Source organism: Penicillium brevicompactum, assembly GCF_028827555.1.
Source record: "Penicillium brevicompactum strain IBT 35665 chromosome Unknown utg000005l_segment0_segment0, whole genome shotgun sequence".
Classification (NCBI taxonomy): Eukaryota; Fungi; Ascomycota; class Eurotiomycetes; order Eurotiales; family Aspergillaceae; genus Penicillium; species Penicillium brevicompactum.
The window spans coordinates 1,530,234-1,546,228 of NW_026623208.1; the positions used below are offsets into that span (position 1 = coordinate 1,530,234).

The 15,995-nt window shown below is 51.4% G+C and overlaps 9 protein-coding genes across 9 annotated transcripts; 3 read left to right on the forward strand and 6 right to left on the reverse strand.

The window, feature by feature from the left end:
• Window positions 1-1,040: 1,040 nt before the first annotated feature.
• N7506_006395 (F1F0 ATP synthase subunit g) lies at window positions 1,041-1,854 on the forward strand (the record flags this gene model as incomplete). Its single annotated transcript, XM_056955688.1, has 3 exons — window positions 1,041-1,287; window positions 1,484-1,568; window positions 1,623-1,854. The coding sequence occupies 3 exons, from the start codon at window positions 1,041-1,043 to the stop codon at window positions 1,852-1,854; spliced, it is 564 nt and encodes a 187-aa protein (XP_056810022.1).
• A 457-nt stretch (window positions 1,855-2,311) lies between these two features.
• On the forward strand, window positions 2,312-4,456 carry rok1 (RNA-dependent ATPase ROK1; the record flags this gene model as incomplete). The annotated part of the gene is made up of 1 exon (XM_056955689.1): window positions 2,312-4,456. The coding sequence occupies one exon, from the start codon at window positions 2,312-2,314 to the stop codon at window positions 4,454-4,456; it is 2,145 nt and encodes a 714-aa protein (XP_056810023.1).
• A 93-nt stretch (window positions 4,457-4,549) lies between these two features.
• Window positions 4,550-5,329, reverse strand: N7506_006397 (uncharacterized protein; the record flags this gene model as incomplete). Its single annotated transcript, XM_056955690.1, has 1 exon — window positions 4,550-5,329. One exon carries the CDS (start codon window positions 5,327-5,329, stop codon window positions 4,550-4,552), a length of 780 nt encoding a protein of 259 aa, XP_056810024.1.
• A 536-nt stretch (window positions 5,330-5,865) lies between these two features.
• On the reverse strand, window positions 5,866-7,033 carry N7506_006398 (S-adenosylmethionine-dependent methyltransferase; the record flags this gene model as incomplete). The annotated part of the gene is made up of 3 exons (XM_056955691.1): window positions 5,866-6,608; window positions 6,666-6,923; window positions 7,003-7,033. The coding sequence occupies 3 exons, from the start codon at window positions 7,031-7,033 to the stop codon at window positions 5,866-5,868; spliced, it is 1,032 nt and encodes a 343-aa protein (XP_056810025.1).
• A 369-nt stretch (window positions 7,034-7,402) lies between these two features.
• N7506_006399 (ESCRT-I subunit protein VPS28) lies at window positions 7,403-8,246 on the reverse strand (the record flags this gene model as incomplete). Its single annotated transcript, XM_056955692.1, has 3 exons — window positions 7,403-7,804; window positions 7,867-8,103; window positions 8,157-8,246. The coding sequence occupies 3 exons, from the start codon at window positions 8,244-8,246 to the stop codon at window positions 7,403-7,405; spliced, it is 729 nt and encodes a 242-aa protein (XP_056810026.1).
• A 205-nt stretch (window positions 8,247-8,451) lies between these two features.
• On the forward strand, window positions 8,452-10,767 carry N7506_006400 (mRNA-binding ribosome synthesis protein NOC2; the record flags this gene model as incomplete). Its single annotated transcript, XM_056955693.1, has 1 exon — window positions 8,452-10,767. The coding sequence occupies one exon, from the start codon at window positions 8,452-8,454 to the stop codon at window positions 10,765-10,767; it is 2,316 nt and encodes a 771-aa protein (XP_056810027.1).
• A 167-nt stretch (window positions 10,768-10,934) lies between these two features.
• N7506_006401 (uncharacterized protein) lies at window positions 10,935-13,420 on the reverse strand (the record flags this gene model as incomplete). Its single annotated transcript, XM_056955694.1, has 9 exons — window positions 10,935-11,496; window positions 11,546-11,580; window positions 11,630-11,640; window positions 11,697-11,765; window positions 11,828-11,996; window positions 12,055-12,220; window positions 12,269-13,095; window positions 13,149-13,357; window positions 13,411-13,420. 9 exons carry the CDS (start codon window positions 13,418-13,420, stop codon window positions 10,935-10,937), a joined length of 2,058 nt encoding a protein of 685 aa, XP_056810028.1.
• A 421-nt stretch (window positions 13,421-13,841) lies between these two features.
• On the reverse strand, window positions 13,842-14,429 carry N7506_006402 (cyclic pyranopterin monophosphate synthase MoaC; the record flags this gene model as incomplete). The annotated part of the gene is made up of 1 exon (XM_056955695.1): window positions 13,842-14,429. The coding sequence occupies one exon, from the start codon at window positions 14,427-14,429 to the stop codon at window positions 13,842-13,844; it is 588 nt and encodes a 195-aa protein (XP_056810029.1).
• Window positions 14,430-14,648: 219 nt separating this feature from the next.
• Window positions 14,649-15,932, reverse strand: N7506_006403 (uncharacterized protein; the record flags this gene model as incomplete). Its single annotated transcript, XM_056955696.1, has 1 exon — window positions 14,649-15,932. One exon carries the CDS (start codon window positions 15,930-15,932, stop codon window positions 14,649-14,651), a length of 1,284 nt encoding a protein of 427 aa, XP_056810030.1.
• Window positions 15,933-15,995: the final 63 nt, after the last annotated feature.

Consider the following 15,995-nt stretch of genomic DNA (forward strand, 5'->3'; position numbering starts at 1 on the left):
CACCAATACCCGAGTATGAACATTACTCTTTTCTTTGTGTTTTCTTGTGTTGTTTGAGCTGGTTATATGGCCATGGGATGCTTGGTTTGGACTGTTGATAGATTCCACGGTTGAGATCAGATCGCGATCGGATATTTCGTCCATGGATGGGGATTTTGGTTTTTCGCAATGTATATACCCGTGAATCATCTACCTCTCCTCATCAGGTATATTCTATATTTTAGAGAAACAGATTTGACAAGCAATCTTTACTATTTTTCAAGGCTACAAATTATCCACCTCCACCTGGGCAGGGCTGAAGCACCTAGAACACAGGCTCTTCTTTGCCTCAGTGCACTGTTTGAAACCTTTTTACAACCTTGGAAGTTCTCTTGGGATTCACTCACAGTGTGAGAACAAATTTTCCCAAAGTGACGCTGCTGCTGTGTTGAAGTTGCCAAACTCAGAGGTGTTGTTGTGGAGTACTTCGATGTATATACTTCGGAGCACACCACCTGAGATCTTTCAAAATCTACAAACAAGAAATTGAGAAAAGTGCAACACCGATGAGTTGGAATATTGCTTCAGATTCAAGTATATGACCAGATGGTGCTAACTCAGTAAATTGATGCTTATGACACAGCCTGTAATACTACTTTTCTCTCCCATCTGTTTGTGTTATCACCAGTTGTTACCCGTGCGGATGTGTTCCCCGGTGGCCTGACAACGGGGACTCAGACACATACAGTGCGAAATTTAGTCACAATAACAAAATTCTCAAAAGTAAAGAACTATTTGAAGCAGTAAATGAAAAAGATCTTGTAAACTCAAATCAATTGCATTTCTACATCACATCAACTAAGTTATAACCTGAAAAACTTCCAGGAGTTTAGGTGTGTCTCACGTGACCATAATTCCTGAAGTTCCCGAGTGTCAAATCTTCATCTCTCCGTTGCGCGAGACTTGAGATCATTGGATCATACTGCCCTCTTCAACAGCGACTGCTTCGGGTGACTTTCGCTTACCTCTCTATTTTCCACTCCTTTCCTCCACCACACAAAATGCCCGCCGCCACCCGTGCCGTTCTGCGGCAATCGCAGTTCCTGACCCGGAGAACCGCCGTCAGACACGCTTCCTCCACCTCGGAGGCTGCCTCCAAGGCCGGTGAGACCGCTTCTTCTGCGGCCTCCAAGGCCTCTGAGGGACTCTCCAAGGTCTCTGCTTCCGCCGGCCCTGCCATCTCCAACGCCGCCGGTGCCCTGCGCAAGATCGGTGGACCCGCCGGCAAGGTCATCTCCCTCGTTGACTGTAAGGAATACCTTTGATTTCGTTTCTCCTCAGTTCTATCACACAAGGAGTCGAGAAAGGAGAACCTTTCGAAAGAGCAGAGCACGATTGATCCATCGACGCGGTGGATTCGGGACCCCCGACTCGACCTCCTTGTTCATCTCCAGACCGAGTCACATTTACCCAAAGTGCATTGCTGACCATGAAATCAATTTAGCCATGATCCCCCCGACTCTGTACTACTCCAAGGTCGGCATTGAGCTCGGCAAGCTGGTGTTCCGTGGCCAGAACATGGCTCCCCCGTAAGTCAACATCCGTCCGCATCTGGCCTCTCTTCAGTCTAACACATCTCTTAGCAACCTGGCTACTTTCCAGTCCTACTTCCAGCCCTTCATCAGCAACCCCGCCGCCCTCAAGACCCTCCCCTCCCCCTCGGCTCTTCTCGCCCGTGTCCGCAACGCTAGCCCCAAGCAGCTGGCCGTCGCCGGTGTCACCGCCGCTGAGGTCATTGGCTTCTTCACCGTTGGCGAGATCATCGGTCGCATGAACATTGTTGGATACCGCGGCGAGCCTGCTCACGGCCACTAAATACCAAATGGATAGACAGTCGTCCTTTACTTTCCCTATGTTAATGCGCCTTTGTATGATAGACGATGGAATATCAACTGTTGTCTGAGATAGATCTTGTTACAATTCATTCGCGGTTTGTGTTAATTGGATCAGCCCCTGGAGCTCAAGAGCGCCCCAGTGTCCTGCGTTCTCGAGAATAGTCTTCAAAAGTTCCATAATGTCAACCCGACCCTCCTGGGAATCCAATCTTGCATCAATGCTCTAGTAAAATATAGACCCAAGATCCTTGAGACACCCTAAGACTTAAATTGTAAACCATATCTAAGTCCCCAGCGATATCCGCAATGATACATTCAGAGTCGATGTTGTTGCTGTTTGACCCAACCGGCGGTGAACCTGATTGGTCCGGGAGTAAAGATGGCGGACCACTTTTTTTTCTTCCTTGCGATCAAAGTCGACATTTTCAACTACCAAGATGGACGCTTTCAGATTGTTGACTCGGTCAACTAAATTGAAGCCTGCTTCTACCAGCGCAGACTCGCGTCTGCCATCAACTGGAAAAGCGGCCAACCCGCAGCTCTTCCGCTCCGCGGAGACCGACGAGCTCGAGGCCCAGAATGGCAAAAAAAGAAAGAGAGGCGCTGTCCCTCAGCAGGACGAAGAAGATATCCCCGATCTCAACTTCTTCAGCTCAAACAAGCGTCCTGCCACCAGCGTGACGGAGGCTGCGGTTGCGACCGAGCAAGATGCCGCAAAGGCTCCCATTCAAGATGTATCAGATGAGGCCGAGTCTATGGATGAAGTCCAGCGTCGTACGATCTTGAACTCGCACAAAATCAAAGTGACAGACATGCGCGACTTGGAAGAAATCCAGGCTCAGTCAGAATCTGCCACGGATTCCAAAAAGAAAAAGAAGAAGTCTAAGAAGGAGGAAGCGCCTGTTCTTAGCAAGAAAGAGCAGAAGCGCGCCAGACGCTTGTTCCCTGAGCCGCTGCTCAACTTCAAAGAGCTTCGCTCAAAATACAAAATCTCCTCGCGGCTCGCAGAGAACGTGGCAGAGCAAGGATTCACAGTACCTACAGAAGTTCAGCTTGGGACACTTCCCTTGCTGCTCGGAGAGGCTTCTGAGCCGGATCTTCTGATTGTTGCGCCCACAGGCAGTGGTAAAACGCTGTCGTTCTTGATCCCCGTGATCAACAAAATTGTTCGACACCACCACTCGAACCCCGATGAGCATGGCATCCTGTCCATTGTTGTGGCGCCTACTAAGGAGTTGGCGAGCCAGATTGTCAATGAGGGTCGCAAGCTGGTGGCTGGAACTGGTGTGAAGATTACATTGATGAAAAAAGGCATGCGTGTTGGTGAGAGCGGTGATGCCGATGTTCTTGATGAGAAGAGCGACGAATCATCTGGATCAGAAGATGAGGAAGCCGATAGCAAGCCAGCCAAGGAGCGAGCCAATATCCCGCTCACCAAGAGTGACATCCTGGTGACCACTCCCCTGATGCTAGTCAATGCGCTATCTGCGAATCGAACAACGACAATGGCAACCTTGCCTCTTGTGCGGAGTCTGGTGCTGGACGAAGCCGATGTTCTACTCGATCCGTTGTTCCGCGAGCAGACTCAAGATATCTGGAAAGCATGCACTCATCCCGACCTCCGAGTCGGTCTCTGGTCAGCCACCATGGGATCAAACATCGAAGACCTGACCAAGTCAACTATCAAAGAGCGTCAGGAAGAGCTCGGACAGAAGCCAAGCGAGGCCCACGCACTTCTTCGCTTGGTAGTAGGATTGAAAGACTCTGCAATTCCCAATATCGAACACAAACTCATTTACGCTGCAACAGAGCAGGGTAAACTTCTTGGACTTCGACAACTCCTCCGCCCAACCGCAGCCTCTGCGTCTGATGTCCGCCTCCGACCCCCCTTCCTCATCTTCACCCAAACCATCCCCCGTGCAGTGGCTCTCCACTCTGAATTGAAATACGATATTCCCGCCGAAGCAGGTGGCTCTTCTCGAATTGCCGTTCTCCACTCAGATCTCTCTGATATCCAACGTTCTGAGATTATGCGCGATTTCCGCAAAGGAGAGATCTGGATTCTAGTCACCACAGACCTGCTCGCTCGCGGTGTTGACTTCCGCGGCATCAACGGTGTTGTCAACTACGATATCCCCAATTCAGCAGCTGTCTACGTGCACCGCGTCGGCCGAACCGGACGTGCAGGTCGCCAGGGTGGTATTGCTGTGACATACTACACCAAGGAAGACATTCCCTACGTGAAGAGTATTGCGAACATCATTGACGCGAGTGAGAAGCTACGCGGCAAAGAAGGTGACAAATCTATTCAGAAATGGCTCTTGGATGCTCTGCCGAACTTGAGCAAGAACAGCAAGAAGGACATGAAGAAGCATGGAGTTGAGGCTCGCCGTGCGCCCAGATTGAATGATAAGGACGACGACGGAAAGGGTGCTCGTGGTATGAGAATTAGTACAAAGAGTGGCTTTGAGCGCCGCCTTGAGAACAAGAAGAAGGGCGCTATTGCAGCCAGTCGAAGCAGAAAGGCCGCTGCCGCTGATGGTAATGTCAGCGATGCTGGTAGCTGGGCTGGGCTGGACTAAATAAATGTCTTCATTTTGTACAGTACTATTCCCCTAATGATCAAATCATAAACACATCACATTCTGCATCATATAAATCGTCCTTTCTGGTCATTATTCCCCACCCGACTGCTTCTGGCTGGTCTGCGCTTGGGGAGCAGCCTGGGGCTGGGGAGGTGGAGGAGGCCTCTCCTCGACAATCTTCCTGATCAAAGTGACCGGCACAAAAGCGCAGTCCAACATGTCTTGTTCGTCAAGAACAGACTCCAATTCATCACCATCACGATCGTAATAAAGCGCCCATTCACCTTCTTCTTCTTCAACGGCATAGAACCGCTTTCGCCATCCCTCGAGTGAGATAATCCTCTCTTCCTTGCACCAATCCCAAGGCTCTACGATCTCCTCCACACTCTGTGACCGATTCCCGTACCGCAGCTCATGGGTGACTGTGTCGGCATAAATCCAGTTCAACAGAGGCGGGTTATCAGAGACGTAAGTTGGGAGACCGAAGCCGCGCTCACGCTTGAGATATTTCAGCTCTTCTGGTTCGGGGTATTCGATGTAGAAGGCTAGGGCTGTGAAAGCTGGTGGGTCGCGCTTGGCGGGGTTTGGGTCTGCGAGGTAGACCTTCGTTTTGTTAGTTTGTAGTTCGGACTCCTTGACTCGGAAAGATGTTGAAGTGCATGTGGAGTATACCTTCTCGTCCCTCACAACGACTGTCATGCCGTTGAGGTCGCGGTCATCGTCCGTATCTCCGGTACACTCGGCGAAGATATTGAACTTGACCATCCGTCGGGCTTCTTCTCGGCGCTGGTTTGCTTTGCGCTGCTCGCTGGAAGCGAGGCTGACTCCTGTCACCGTTGGGATCGAGGTGAGCGCTAGTAGTCCGATCATCTTGAGCGGTGGGGTATGCTCGAGTATACTGTAGGTGATTTGTGAACGAGGGAGTGAATATGGGTCGGTGAGCCTCTATAGATATAGAAGTACTATGTTGTGAAATAAGTCGTGGAATAGGCCATGGAGGTGCTATGCATCGTGCTTTGGATTTTCAGTTTGGAGGTAATGCTTGTATTAATGCGCTCTTTCGAGATTCAAGTCTGCTGTCGTATTAGCATGAGTTTGGGTGCTGCATCTTCTTGACTTGCCAGATATAAATGTTCAGCTGTACAGGAAAATGACATCGTGAAAGATGAGCCAAAATAAAGATCAAGGCAGATGTCAGGTGAATGGCGATTCCATGGATGCTGATGACACCTACGTCATTTCCACGTGATGAGCCTAGACAGTCGGTTTGATCGCGCTACTCCAGACACATCCACAAGCCCATGAGAAGTCACTTTGTTCATGTCTATCTCAATGACCGCATTCTATCTATCGTGTATCGTTTAAAATTCGTGATTTCGTTCGTTTCCAGCAGCACCGCCGACGCTTCATACTTTCTCGCTCCATCCCCAAATCGACCACCAGCACTTGACGGCCAGCGCGCCTCCATCCGCACTTTCCCAGTCATCATAACCGATCTCTTCTCCCTCTTCTACGACCACCAACCCCAGCTCGCCCATTCGCTGCCGGAACTCCTTGACCTGCGGTAGATATGCGTCTCGCAGTGGCATCTCCGTCACGACTCGCGCACCAAGCCCACGGCTGAGCCAGGGCCCGATGGTGTCCACCAGCCACTTGGGGTGGCTGGGCGAGTACAGTGGATCAGCTGCGAGAATCAAATCATACCGCTCTTCCTCTATCGGTAGGGGCGACGGTGTGACCGACCAGTCAAGCGTGCCAGTCGTTACAGTCGCCCCGGTCGTGTTGAGGAGCTCCACGTTCAGAGCAGCGTTGTGCGCAAGGTTTGGGACAATTTCTGGCAGATCAGTGAGGTGGATCTTTGCAGATCGGCCCTGAACTGCTGCAAACGCCAGACCAACCAGACCTGTCCCCGCGCCCAGCTCTAGTGCCCGCAAAGGCCGCTGCTGAGTAGATGTGGGGGAAGACACTGCCGAGTTTGGAAAACCTGCCGGCAATTCGAGGGTGTGGAGTCGGCGCGAGAGAAGATAGGAAGAGACCCAAGTCTTCATACCGAGGTTGTCAGCCGTGATGGAGGGCTCGTGCAAGGTGAGTGTGTATTCGTCGCCGGAGGAGGTGGGAACGTTAAACATGCGCGACATAGCCGGCATGGCTGAAGAGAGTCACTGTCAGCGAAGCAAAAACACACTCAAGTAGAGATCATGCTTACCGGTTCGGCCAGAGCGCTCGCTGAGTCTTGCACCGGCGGCGTCCCAGATGGCTTCACGCAGCTCATCGGTCTCAAGCCATGTCAACGGACTAGCAATGATGGATGTGAGATAACGAGTCACTCCTGCGGGCTGGACTGCGGGGCCCTTAACCACATCTGCAGTTGTGCCGAATGTGCGCGGCTGAAGGCTCAGTAAAGCCAACGCCTTCACTAACTCGGTTCCGGAGGGCTTCTGGTAGAGTTGTGGGAGATCGAGCACTGCAATGCTTATCAGTTGCACTATCTTTTGTGGACCGAAGCTGGCACCAAAAGCATTGTAGGTTCGGAGTGTACTTACCGTGTAGAGGCTCATCAGTAGCACCGGTCATGGCTGCTACTGTCTATGTACAATGAGAGAAGTGACAATCTTTGTCCCCGGAGACTGGAGATTCGGATCTTGTGGCGTGGCGCAAGAAAAGGGAAAAATACTGAAATATTCCCAATTAGGAAAGGCTCGCTCTGTGTGGTTCCGCGGGTCTATTTTGGCCTGAATATCCAGGCGTAAATCTACAATGAAACAAAGATCCCTGGGCGCTGGTGAGTACACCAAACTATAACATATGCGTCAGTGATAAAACCGAGAGATTTGTGTAGTAAATGAACTGCCATTAATGGCTAAAGACTGAAAACAACATGGTATCTTTAATTTCCATTCGAACGCCTTGCTAATGCAACCAAATGTACTCCGTACCTGCCACTTAATTCAAAGTCGCCTTGAATCCTTGATAAGCCTGTTCGATATCAAAGGCAAGTTCTCGTGCCTGATCTTCACTCAGTTCCTCGGTAGCCCGCATTTGATTCAATGCGATCAACCATTGGATGATCTTCCCACGGTCTTCAAAATCACTATCTGTGACTTTGTTCACAGACTGAATCACCTCTGACAAGAGAGGATGAAGCGCATCTTTGGAGACCATGTTGAGCTTTAAAGCATCAAGGAAGGTAATGAAGTTTTCGGTCGCCGCCAGAATGAGACTGCCTGATGCGCCAGCGGGTCCTGTCGTTGCCGCCATGCTAGGAGCTGAAGCACCATGGGAAGCCTGTTCGACTGTCGCAGGAAGGCCAATGCGTAGCCGTTCTGTTGCTCTTGGGCACTCCAGCTGTTTGCCACAAGTGTTAGAGGGCCTGGTGTTTGCAGAGCTGGACGAGAATCAATACTTACACCCCACGTACGCTTGAAAGTCTCCAGGTCGACAAACTCCCGCGACACAGCCTCGTCTCCAAGGCTGGACTTGTATTGCTTTAATAAACGTGTGCATGTTTCGGTATATTCTGCCTCGGTAACCACGTCTTTGATGTATGCCTTCTCGAGTCCGTCGAGGGTGACAACAATGCTGTATATTTCGGCTAGCGATTCATACAAGTCACGCTCTGCCGAGCTGGAAGCTAGCTTGACTTCCTAATATGAGTATTAGCCAAACTGGCTATCAATGCGGGGGCATAGACCCATACTTCATCAAGGTTAATTGAGGCTGAGCGAGCGGGATTGGGGGTATAGCTGTATGGGGTCGGCGCATAAGACAGAGGACGTTGAGAGTACATTTTGGGCGAAACGATCCCTATGTACAGTATAGGAGAAGTCGTGAGTCGTGAGTCGTCGCAGTAGGTAAACACCTTGACGTTATCGCCGATATCCAAAGGCGGTCGGGAAGGCGGACCCGCCGAATTTCTCCCCGAATTTTTTTTTTTTGCAACAAATTCCGACCAAAGCTACACTGCAGGCTCATTTCTGCACCAATCACCCAAAATGGCCGGAGCTAAGAAGTCCACGAAGAAGTTCGAGAAGAAGCACCTCGGTGATGTTCTCGAGCGACGCAGAGCGAATGCGAAGGTGAAGCAGAGACACCACCTGAACGACAAGCGCAAGGAAAAAAATGCTGCCAAGCAAGAGGCCGAAGCCGCGAACAACCAGAAGACCCCCGAGGAACTCAAGAAGCAAAATGCTTTCGCTGAGATGAACGTCGACGATTTCTTCGCTGGTGGTTTCGATATCCCCGAGGAGACTACGAAGGGCAAGAAGGCCAACAAGAAGGACACCACCCCCAAGATCGGCAAGCGCAAGCGCTCGGAAGACAAGGCACAAGAAGACGAGGCTTCTGAGCCCGAGGGTGATGACGATGACTCCAGTGATGTTGATGATTATGATGCACACAAGGATCAATTGGAGTCATTGAAGGAGAAGGACCCCGAGTTCTACAAGTACCTGAAGGAAAACGACTCTGAACTTCTTGAGTTCGGCGAGCAAGGCGATCTCTCGGAAGTCGATGCTCTGAGCGAGAGCGAAGCGCCTGAGGACGATGAGCCCGCCAAGAAGAAGTCCAAGAAGTCTAAGAAGGCTGAAGCGGAGGAGGAAGAGGAGGACACGAAGGTTGACACCCTGACCATTGCTATGGTCAAGAAGTGGCAGAAGTTGATGGAGGAGCAAAACTCGATTCGCGCATTGCGCCAGGTTGTGCTCGCTTTCCGCGCGGCCGCCTATGTCAACGACCCCGATGCTCCTGACCAGAAATACACTATCTCCGACAAGAACGTCTACCACCAGGTCCTCGTCACAGCCCTCACCCACGTTCCCAAGGTTCTGGCACACCATCTTCCTGTCAAGGAGAGCGCCTCCGGCAAGATCAGAGTCTCATTGGACTCAAAGAAGTTCAAGACCCTCACACCTCTGATCAAATCACACACTGCCTCAGTTCACCAGCTGCTGATCAACCTGACCGATGCATCCACACTCAAGATGACCCTTGCGTCCATTGAGCCCATGCTGCCATACCTTCTCCAGTTCCGCAAGGTGCTGAAGACTCTCGTTAAGATTGTTGTCGGGATTTGGGCCGATGTCGCTACCGCCGACGCCACCCGTATCACAGGTTTCCTGCTCCTGCGCCGTCTTATGGTTCTTGGAGATGCCGGTATCAAGGAGACTGTCCTCAAGGCCACCTATGAGGGTGTCGTCAAGGGTAGCCGCAACACCACAGTGCACACTCTTGCAGGTGTCAACCTGATGAAGAACTCCGCCGCCGAGATCTGGGGCATTGACCAAAATGTTTCCTACACCGCAGGCTTCTCCTTCATCCGCCAGCTGGCCATGCATCTGCGCAAGAGCATCACCAACACCACCAAAGATTCCTACAAGACCATCTACAACTGGCAATACGTGCACTCGCTGGACTTCTGGTCCCGAGTCCTCTCACAGCACTGCGACGGTCTTGTTGAGGCCCAAGCCGGCAAAGAATCCGCTTTGCGCCCCCTCATCTACCCCGTCGTGCAAATCACCCTGGGTGCCATGCGCCTGATCCCAACTGCCACGTACTTCCCCCTGCGCTTCCAAATGACGCGCGCCCTTCTTCGCATCTCCCGTGCCACCGGCACCTACATCCCGCTCTCATCCTCCCTCCTTGAGGTCCTGACCTCTGCGGAGATGCGCAAGCACCCTAAGTCCAGCACCCTCCGCCCCTTGGACTTCAACACAGCTATCCGCGCCCCAAAATCCTACCTTCGATCACGTACCTACCAGGACGGCGTCGGTGAGCAGGTCGCCGAGCTTCTCTCTGAGTTCTTCGTCCTGTGGTCCAAGCACATTGCGTTCCCGGAACTGTCCGTTCCCGTCGTTGTCTCCCTCAAGCGCTGGCTGAAGCAGGTCTCTGCCCGCAGCGGTGGTAACAAGAACGCCAAGATCAACCAGATGATTCTCCTTATTGTGCAAAAGGTCGAGGCCAACGCTCGTTGGATCGAAGAGCGCCGTATCAATGTCTCTTACGCCCCTCGTCACCGTTCCGAAGTCGAGGGTTTCCTCAAGGATGTTGATTGGGAGACCACCCCTATCGGTGCCTTTGTCAAGACGCAGCGTAAGCTCCGTGAAGAGCGTGCTGCTGTTCTTGAAGAAGGTCGCATCGAGGAGGAGAAGCGGAGAGCCGAGGCCAAGAAGAATGGCGTCGAAGAGGATGTCAAGGGGGCTGGTGAATTTGGCGGCGACGAAAGCAGCGAGGGCGAGCAGGAATTGGAGAGCGAAGATGAGATCGAGGAAGAGTCTGAAGATGAGGATGAGGATGAAATGGAGATGGAGTAGCCGCTCTTCTAATTTGTATATCTTGTTCATGTCACGGTTATTGCGTTACTGGGTAGTTACTCAGCCCTACAAAAAGAATCATTTGTCTCATAACATCATAGGATTCGAAAATCCAATGAATTCTCAACGTCTAAACATAAAAGGGGGTATCTTGAAATCAATGAAGTCTAAACATGCCCAACAGGTCCACGCTCCTGAGCCCAAGCCCTAGACCTGTCCCTCCGCAAAGCAGCATCCTCCTCCTCAGCCCAAGCCAACGACTCACTCGGCAACATCACCGCCTTATCAATAGCAACTGGCAACCCGCGATGCCGTCCACGTAGCGTAACACCCACAAGAATCAACTTGCTGATTAAATGCCAGGCGCCACAGAACGAGTAGTTCTTCCCCGGGAATCCCAAACTCACACCAACACAGCCATAGGCCGAGACGACCTCGAAGATGATATTGAAAGTCGAGAATGCAACAGGCTGATTTTCGTAATGGTCTGATTCACGGATTGCGATGAAAAGCACGGCTAGTGCAATCCACCAGAGATCATGGCTGAGCTGGGATCGGAGCTGCTGGTGCACGAAATAGCCGCGCGAGGTCTCGTGTGGGCCTGGTCGACCTAAGTGGTGACGAATTAGGTCCATGGCGACGTTGCTCCGGCTTGTGTTTGCGGGTGAGTCGGAGGTGTCATCGTGTGCATAGATTCCCAACGAGCGCTCTTCATACACATTTGTGTTCCTATGATTGTTAGAAGATGTTGGTTTGCTGGGTGGGATGATGTACTTACCGCATTGTCAGCGTTACTGGGTACGCAGAAACGTACTGGTTTCTTGTTAGTCTGGGTTGAAGATGTTCGAGTCAAGAGTCTTACCATCATGAGTACTATGCGCTAGTTAGCTTGTGTCTTCTTTCTAGTTCATAGATGATAGGAAACATACCATAAAGAACCAATAAGCCCTGACGAAGGTTGGCAATTGTCACAACGTAGAATCCACCAGCGCGCACCGCTTTGATCAGATTTGTTAGTAAAGTTCGTTGAAGGTGTGTGGTGGGCCTTAATTGGACCTACCTAGGGCTTGGAATAGTCCATCCAATACGCGATACTTTGTGGGGAGACTCTCGATATCTTTGTTTCCAATGGATAGTAACTCGAACCCTGCCCAGTCAATACCGTTGAGGATGATGATCGTGCCAAGCAGATACCATGTGTGGCGAGCTGGGAAAAGGTTTGTATAGACCTAGATGAATCGTAAGTCACCACATATTGATGGCTGTCAATGTAATTCAATTGCTTACCCTTCGGGGGTGTTCCAAAATGAAGTCAAGCGTGATGCGCCATGACTGCCACCGCGGTCGATCCGGAAGCATGTTCCTCATAGTCCAGATGATGAGTCGTAGGAAACAGGGGTATAGTGTGTTTCCCGCGAGAATCAAAAGTCCCATCGTCAAAAGTGGGTAGGCACTGGTCGGATGTTAGTAAAATTCGAGACCAAAGTTGGCTCTCACTCACTTGAGCTGCAGAGCAGTCATGTTTGCATCCAATAGCGACATGCCACTGTTCACAAAAGCCGAAACGGCAAAGAAAGCACCCGTCCAAAAAGGTGAGAGACCGTTGGAGCGAGTAACATCAGGATGGTTGGCTTCCAACCAGCCGCCCATACCAACGATGCCACACAGAAGGAACAGCGCAAAATAGAGAAAGACAACCACAGACAAGAACGAAACAGCCTTGTATTCCACTCCACCCAGCTCCTCGCGCTCGGCAGCTGTGAGATCATGGAACTGAGAGTTGCGAGATACAAGTTCCTTCGAGATGTACTTCTGTGTGCCACGCAGGATACCCTTGAATCCAGATAACGACTCTTCGTCGTACAGTGGCCTATTGGGCACCGCATCTCGAGGGTGATTGTTGAGATCTGGCCGGGCACCAATACCTGCCATGGGGAAAACACGGTGATTATGGTGACGCACAGCATCCCCCACAGTGATCTGATCATCATCTACCCATGGGTCTTCACGCGGCGTGGAACTACCCGACGCCTCTGTAACGACAACAGTAGCTTTGGGACGTGCTTTGCAGCCCTGTTCAACCCCAGTCCCAACAACATCGGACCCTGTGCTACCATACACGACAGCCTGATCGCTCGGCTGCAATTCAAGAACTGATTGGCGTCGCGAGGCGGCCTGTTTCCGCTCATCGGAGACCCCTTTGAACTTTGCCTCGAACGCTCTCTTGCGCACGAGCAGCACAGTCAATGAAATTAACACAGCATGGCCCATTATCAGCATCAGAAACAAAATTGCCTGCTGGAAGCTGTTTAGGGTTGACAAATCGACCTGAAACACCGGTTAGTCGCGAGTGGCTTGAGAATCCGGATATAATTTCCTACGGTGTTCAAGCCTGCGCCGGTCATGGCACTGACGCACATAAAGAGCGAATCGATGTAGGCCACGCTGCGCCATGGCGTCGAGGTCAGATAGAAGATGACGCTCGCTATTAGGCCAGTGGCGATGAAGTATGCGTAGTGAAGAGTCAGGAAATTGCAAGGAGGGAGTACCGCCATGATGAAATGTCCCACTCGCCCATCCAACTGACGAGCTGTGCCTGAATTAGTTCAGGGTCTGACAATAGACTGCAACGGTTATACATACGGATAAGCATTGCGGGAGAGAAAACCTTGACGGTATGGGTCAACGTTGGGGGGAAGACAAGCACTAGTTCTTTTTTTTCTCCCCTCAAGAGGCGAGTGAATGCAAGTGAAGACCCCCAAGCATGTACTCAAACCCCAGAGAAAAAGTGCGAGAAAAAATAGAAGTTGAAGACTTGAAGCGGCTGGCTAAACCCTTTCCGAAGTGTTTTCAGTGTGGGTTCCGAATTCTGCGGACCCGCCCCATCTGCTTGAAGAATTTGTTGGAGGCTTCTATTTTATTATTTAAAACAACGCAGAGATTATGCACAGGCAGACGATCAAAGCGAAAAAAAATAACTCAAGCCGCCAAAAATGCGGTGAACGGAGAATTTCCGACTCTTTCATAGGGCTGACGGGCGCTACATCTGTATACAAAGGCCAAGAGGCTAAGCGTTACTCCCTCAGCCAATGCCCGCTCTTCCCGCCCTTCTTCTCCAATAACCGAACAGCCTCAATGATCATCCCCTTATCCACTGCTTTGAGCATATCGTAGATCGTCAGCGCCGCTCCCATAGTAGCTGTCATCGCCTCCATTTCGACGCCTGTGCGCCCAAAACAACTGACTGATGCGACAACATCCATGGCGCCGTGATTGTTGTCCGGCTCCACTAGTTCTACGCTGACCTCGACGCCTGTGATGCCGATGCCTGGGTGGCAGAGGGGAATAATGTCTGGGGTGCGTTTGGCGGCCATGATGCCGGCGATGCGGGCGACGCTGAAGACATCGCCTTTGTGCGTTTGGCCTTTGCGGAGGAGGTCGTAGGGTCGGGCGTTGGAGAAGGTCACGGTGCAGGCGGCTGTTGCGACGCGCGAAGTCTCCGGCTTCGAGGTGATTTGCGTCATGTGTACGGTTTTGGATGGGGTGAGGTGTGGGAGATCGGGGTCTGAGGTTGTTGGGAGGGATGGGGAAGGTCGAGGGGGTGTGAGGTCTTTGTCTTTGGACTTGGGTCCGTTGTGATAGAGGCGTACTTGGGATGACATGGGGGATGAGAGCATGTAGGTAGGGATCTTGGACCAAGGGTGGTGTCGAGGTTGTGCTCTGAGGTTTGGTTTATTGTCTAGTTCCTCTATCAGCGTCCACTCAAAAACATCGTTATGTCCATATGCATGAATTGTGTTTGTGTACAAGGTATAATGTAATCAACAGATTAAACCATCCGGGATTTACAGGTCATAAATCATTTCCAAATCGTGAAAGAACTACCCACCAATTAAGATCATGGGCCGGTTCTTCATGTCCTTTAGCTCCTCCATGCCCGCGTGTTTGGCCTTCTTGCGTTTCACAGCCATGCCAATGATGTCAAGAATCTCTCGTTCCCGTTCGTTCATCAGCTCGCCATTGTCGCTGAGGTGTGCGGCTCTCTGTACCGTTTCCAAAAGTTGAAGGTTGTTCATCGCGTCCACATCGATCGGGGCGCCGTTGTTCTCCTTGCGGATGATGTCCCGCAAGGATACCTCGGAGTTGCCAAACAAGCAGACTTTGAGGTTACCATCACTTGTGATGCGCAGCCGGTTGCAAGTACCGCAGAAGTTATGTGTCATGCTGGTGATGAAACCCACGCGGCCTTCGAAACCTGGCACACGGTATGTCTTACTCGTGTCATTCTTGTGGTCGGCCACTTTTTCAAAAGTGGGATATTTCTCTCTGATGACAGCCAACATTTCTTGATATGGGAACATCTTTCCTTGGTTCCATTTGTTGCCATCAAACGGCATGTACTCAATGAACCGTACCTCAATAGGCTTCTCACGGCCCAGCTCGACAAACGGAAGAATCTCTCGATCGTTCATGCCACGCATGACAACGCAGTTGATCTTCAGTTTGATCCCAGCACCGACTTCATTCATTTCCAGAATTCGGTCGATGCTCTTCATTACAGCATCGAAGCCTTTGCGTCGTGTCATGATCTGAAATTGGAAAGGGTCCAGCGTGTCAAGACTTAGGTTGACTCCCGTCAACCCAGCCTCCACCATCGGGTCCAATTTGCGATGTAACGAGATGCCGTTAGTTGTGAGACACAACTCCCGCAGTCCATTTTGGCGCAATTTTCCGATGTCTTGCATCAGTGGCACGATGTCTTTGCGGACCGTCGGTTCGCCACCCGTCAACCTGATCTTGGTGACGCCTTGTGACACAAATAACGACGAAAGGTATAAAATTTCGGGCGATGTGAGCAGTTTCGCGGATGGTGAGAGATCGATTCCCTCCTCTGGCATGCAGTAGAGGCATCGAAGGTTGCACCGTTCCGTGACGCTGATACGAAGGTAATCATGCTGGCGGTTGAAGGTGTCTGTGAGGAAGTTGGAAAACGGCTTGGCAGACTTCAGAGCCGACAGTCTGGGCGCTTGCACTGATCGCTCTGGTGGAGGCAGTTCGGAAGTCGTGGCGGGTCTGGCGTGAGTGCTCTGATAACGGGTTGTCACGACCGTCGTCCGGCCCCAGGCGATCCTGGGGCCCAAGATCCGCTTGCATGGGCTAAACATCAGGGAATCATTTCAAGGGTTAGAGAGGGGGCATGTTTACGAGATATATGCGAACGCTCCGCG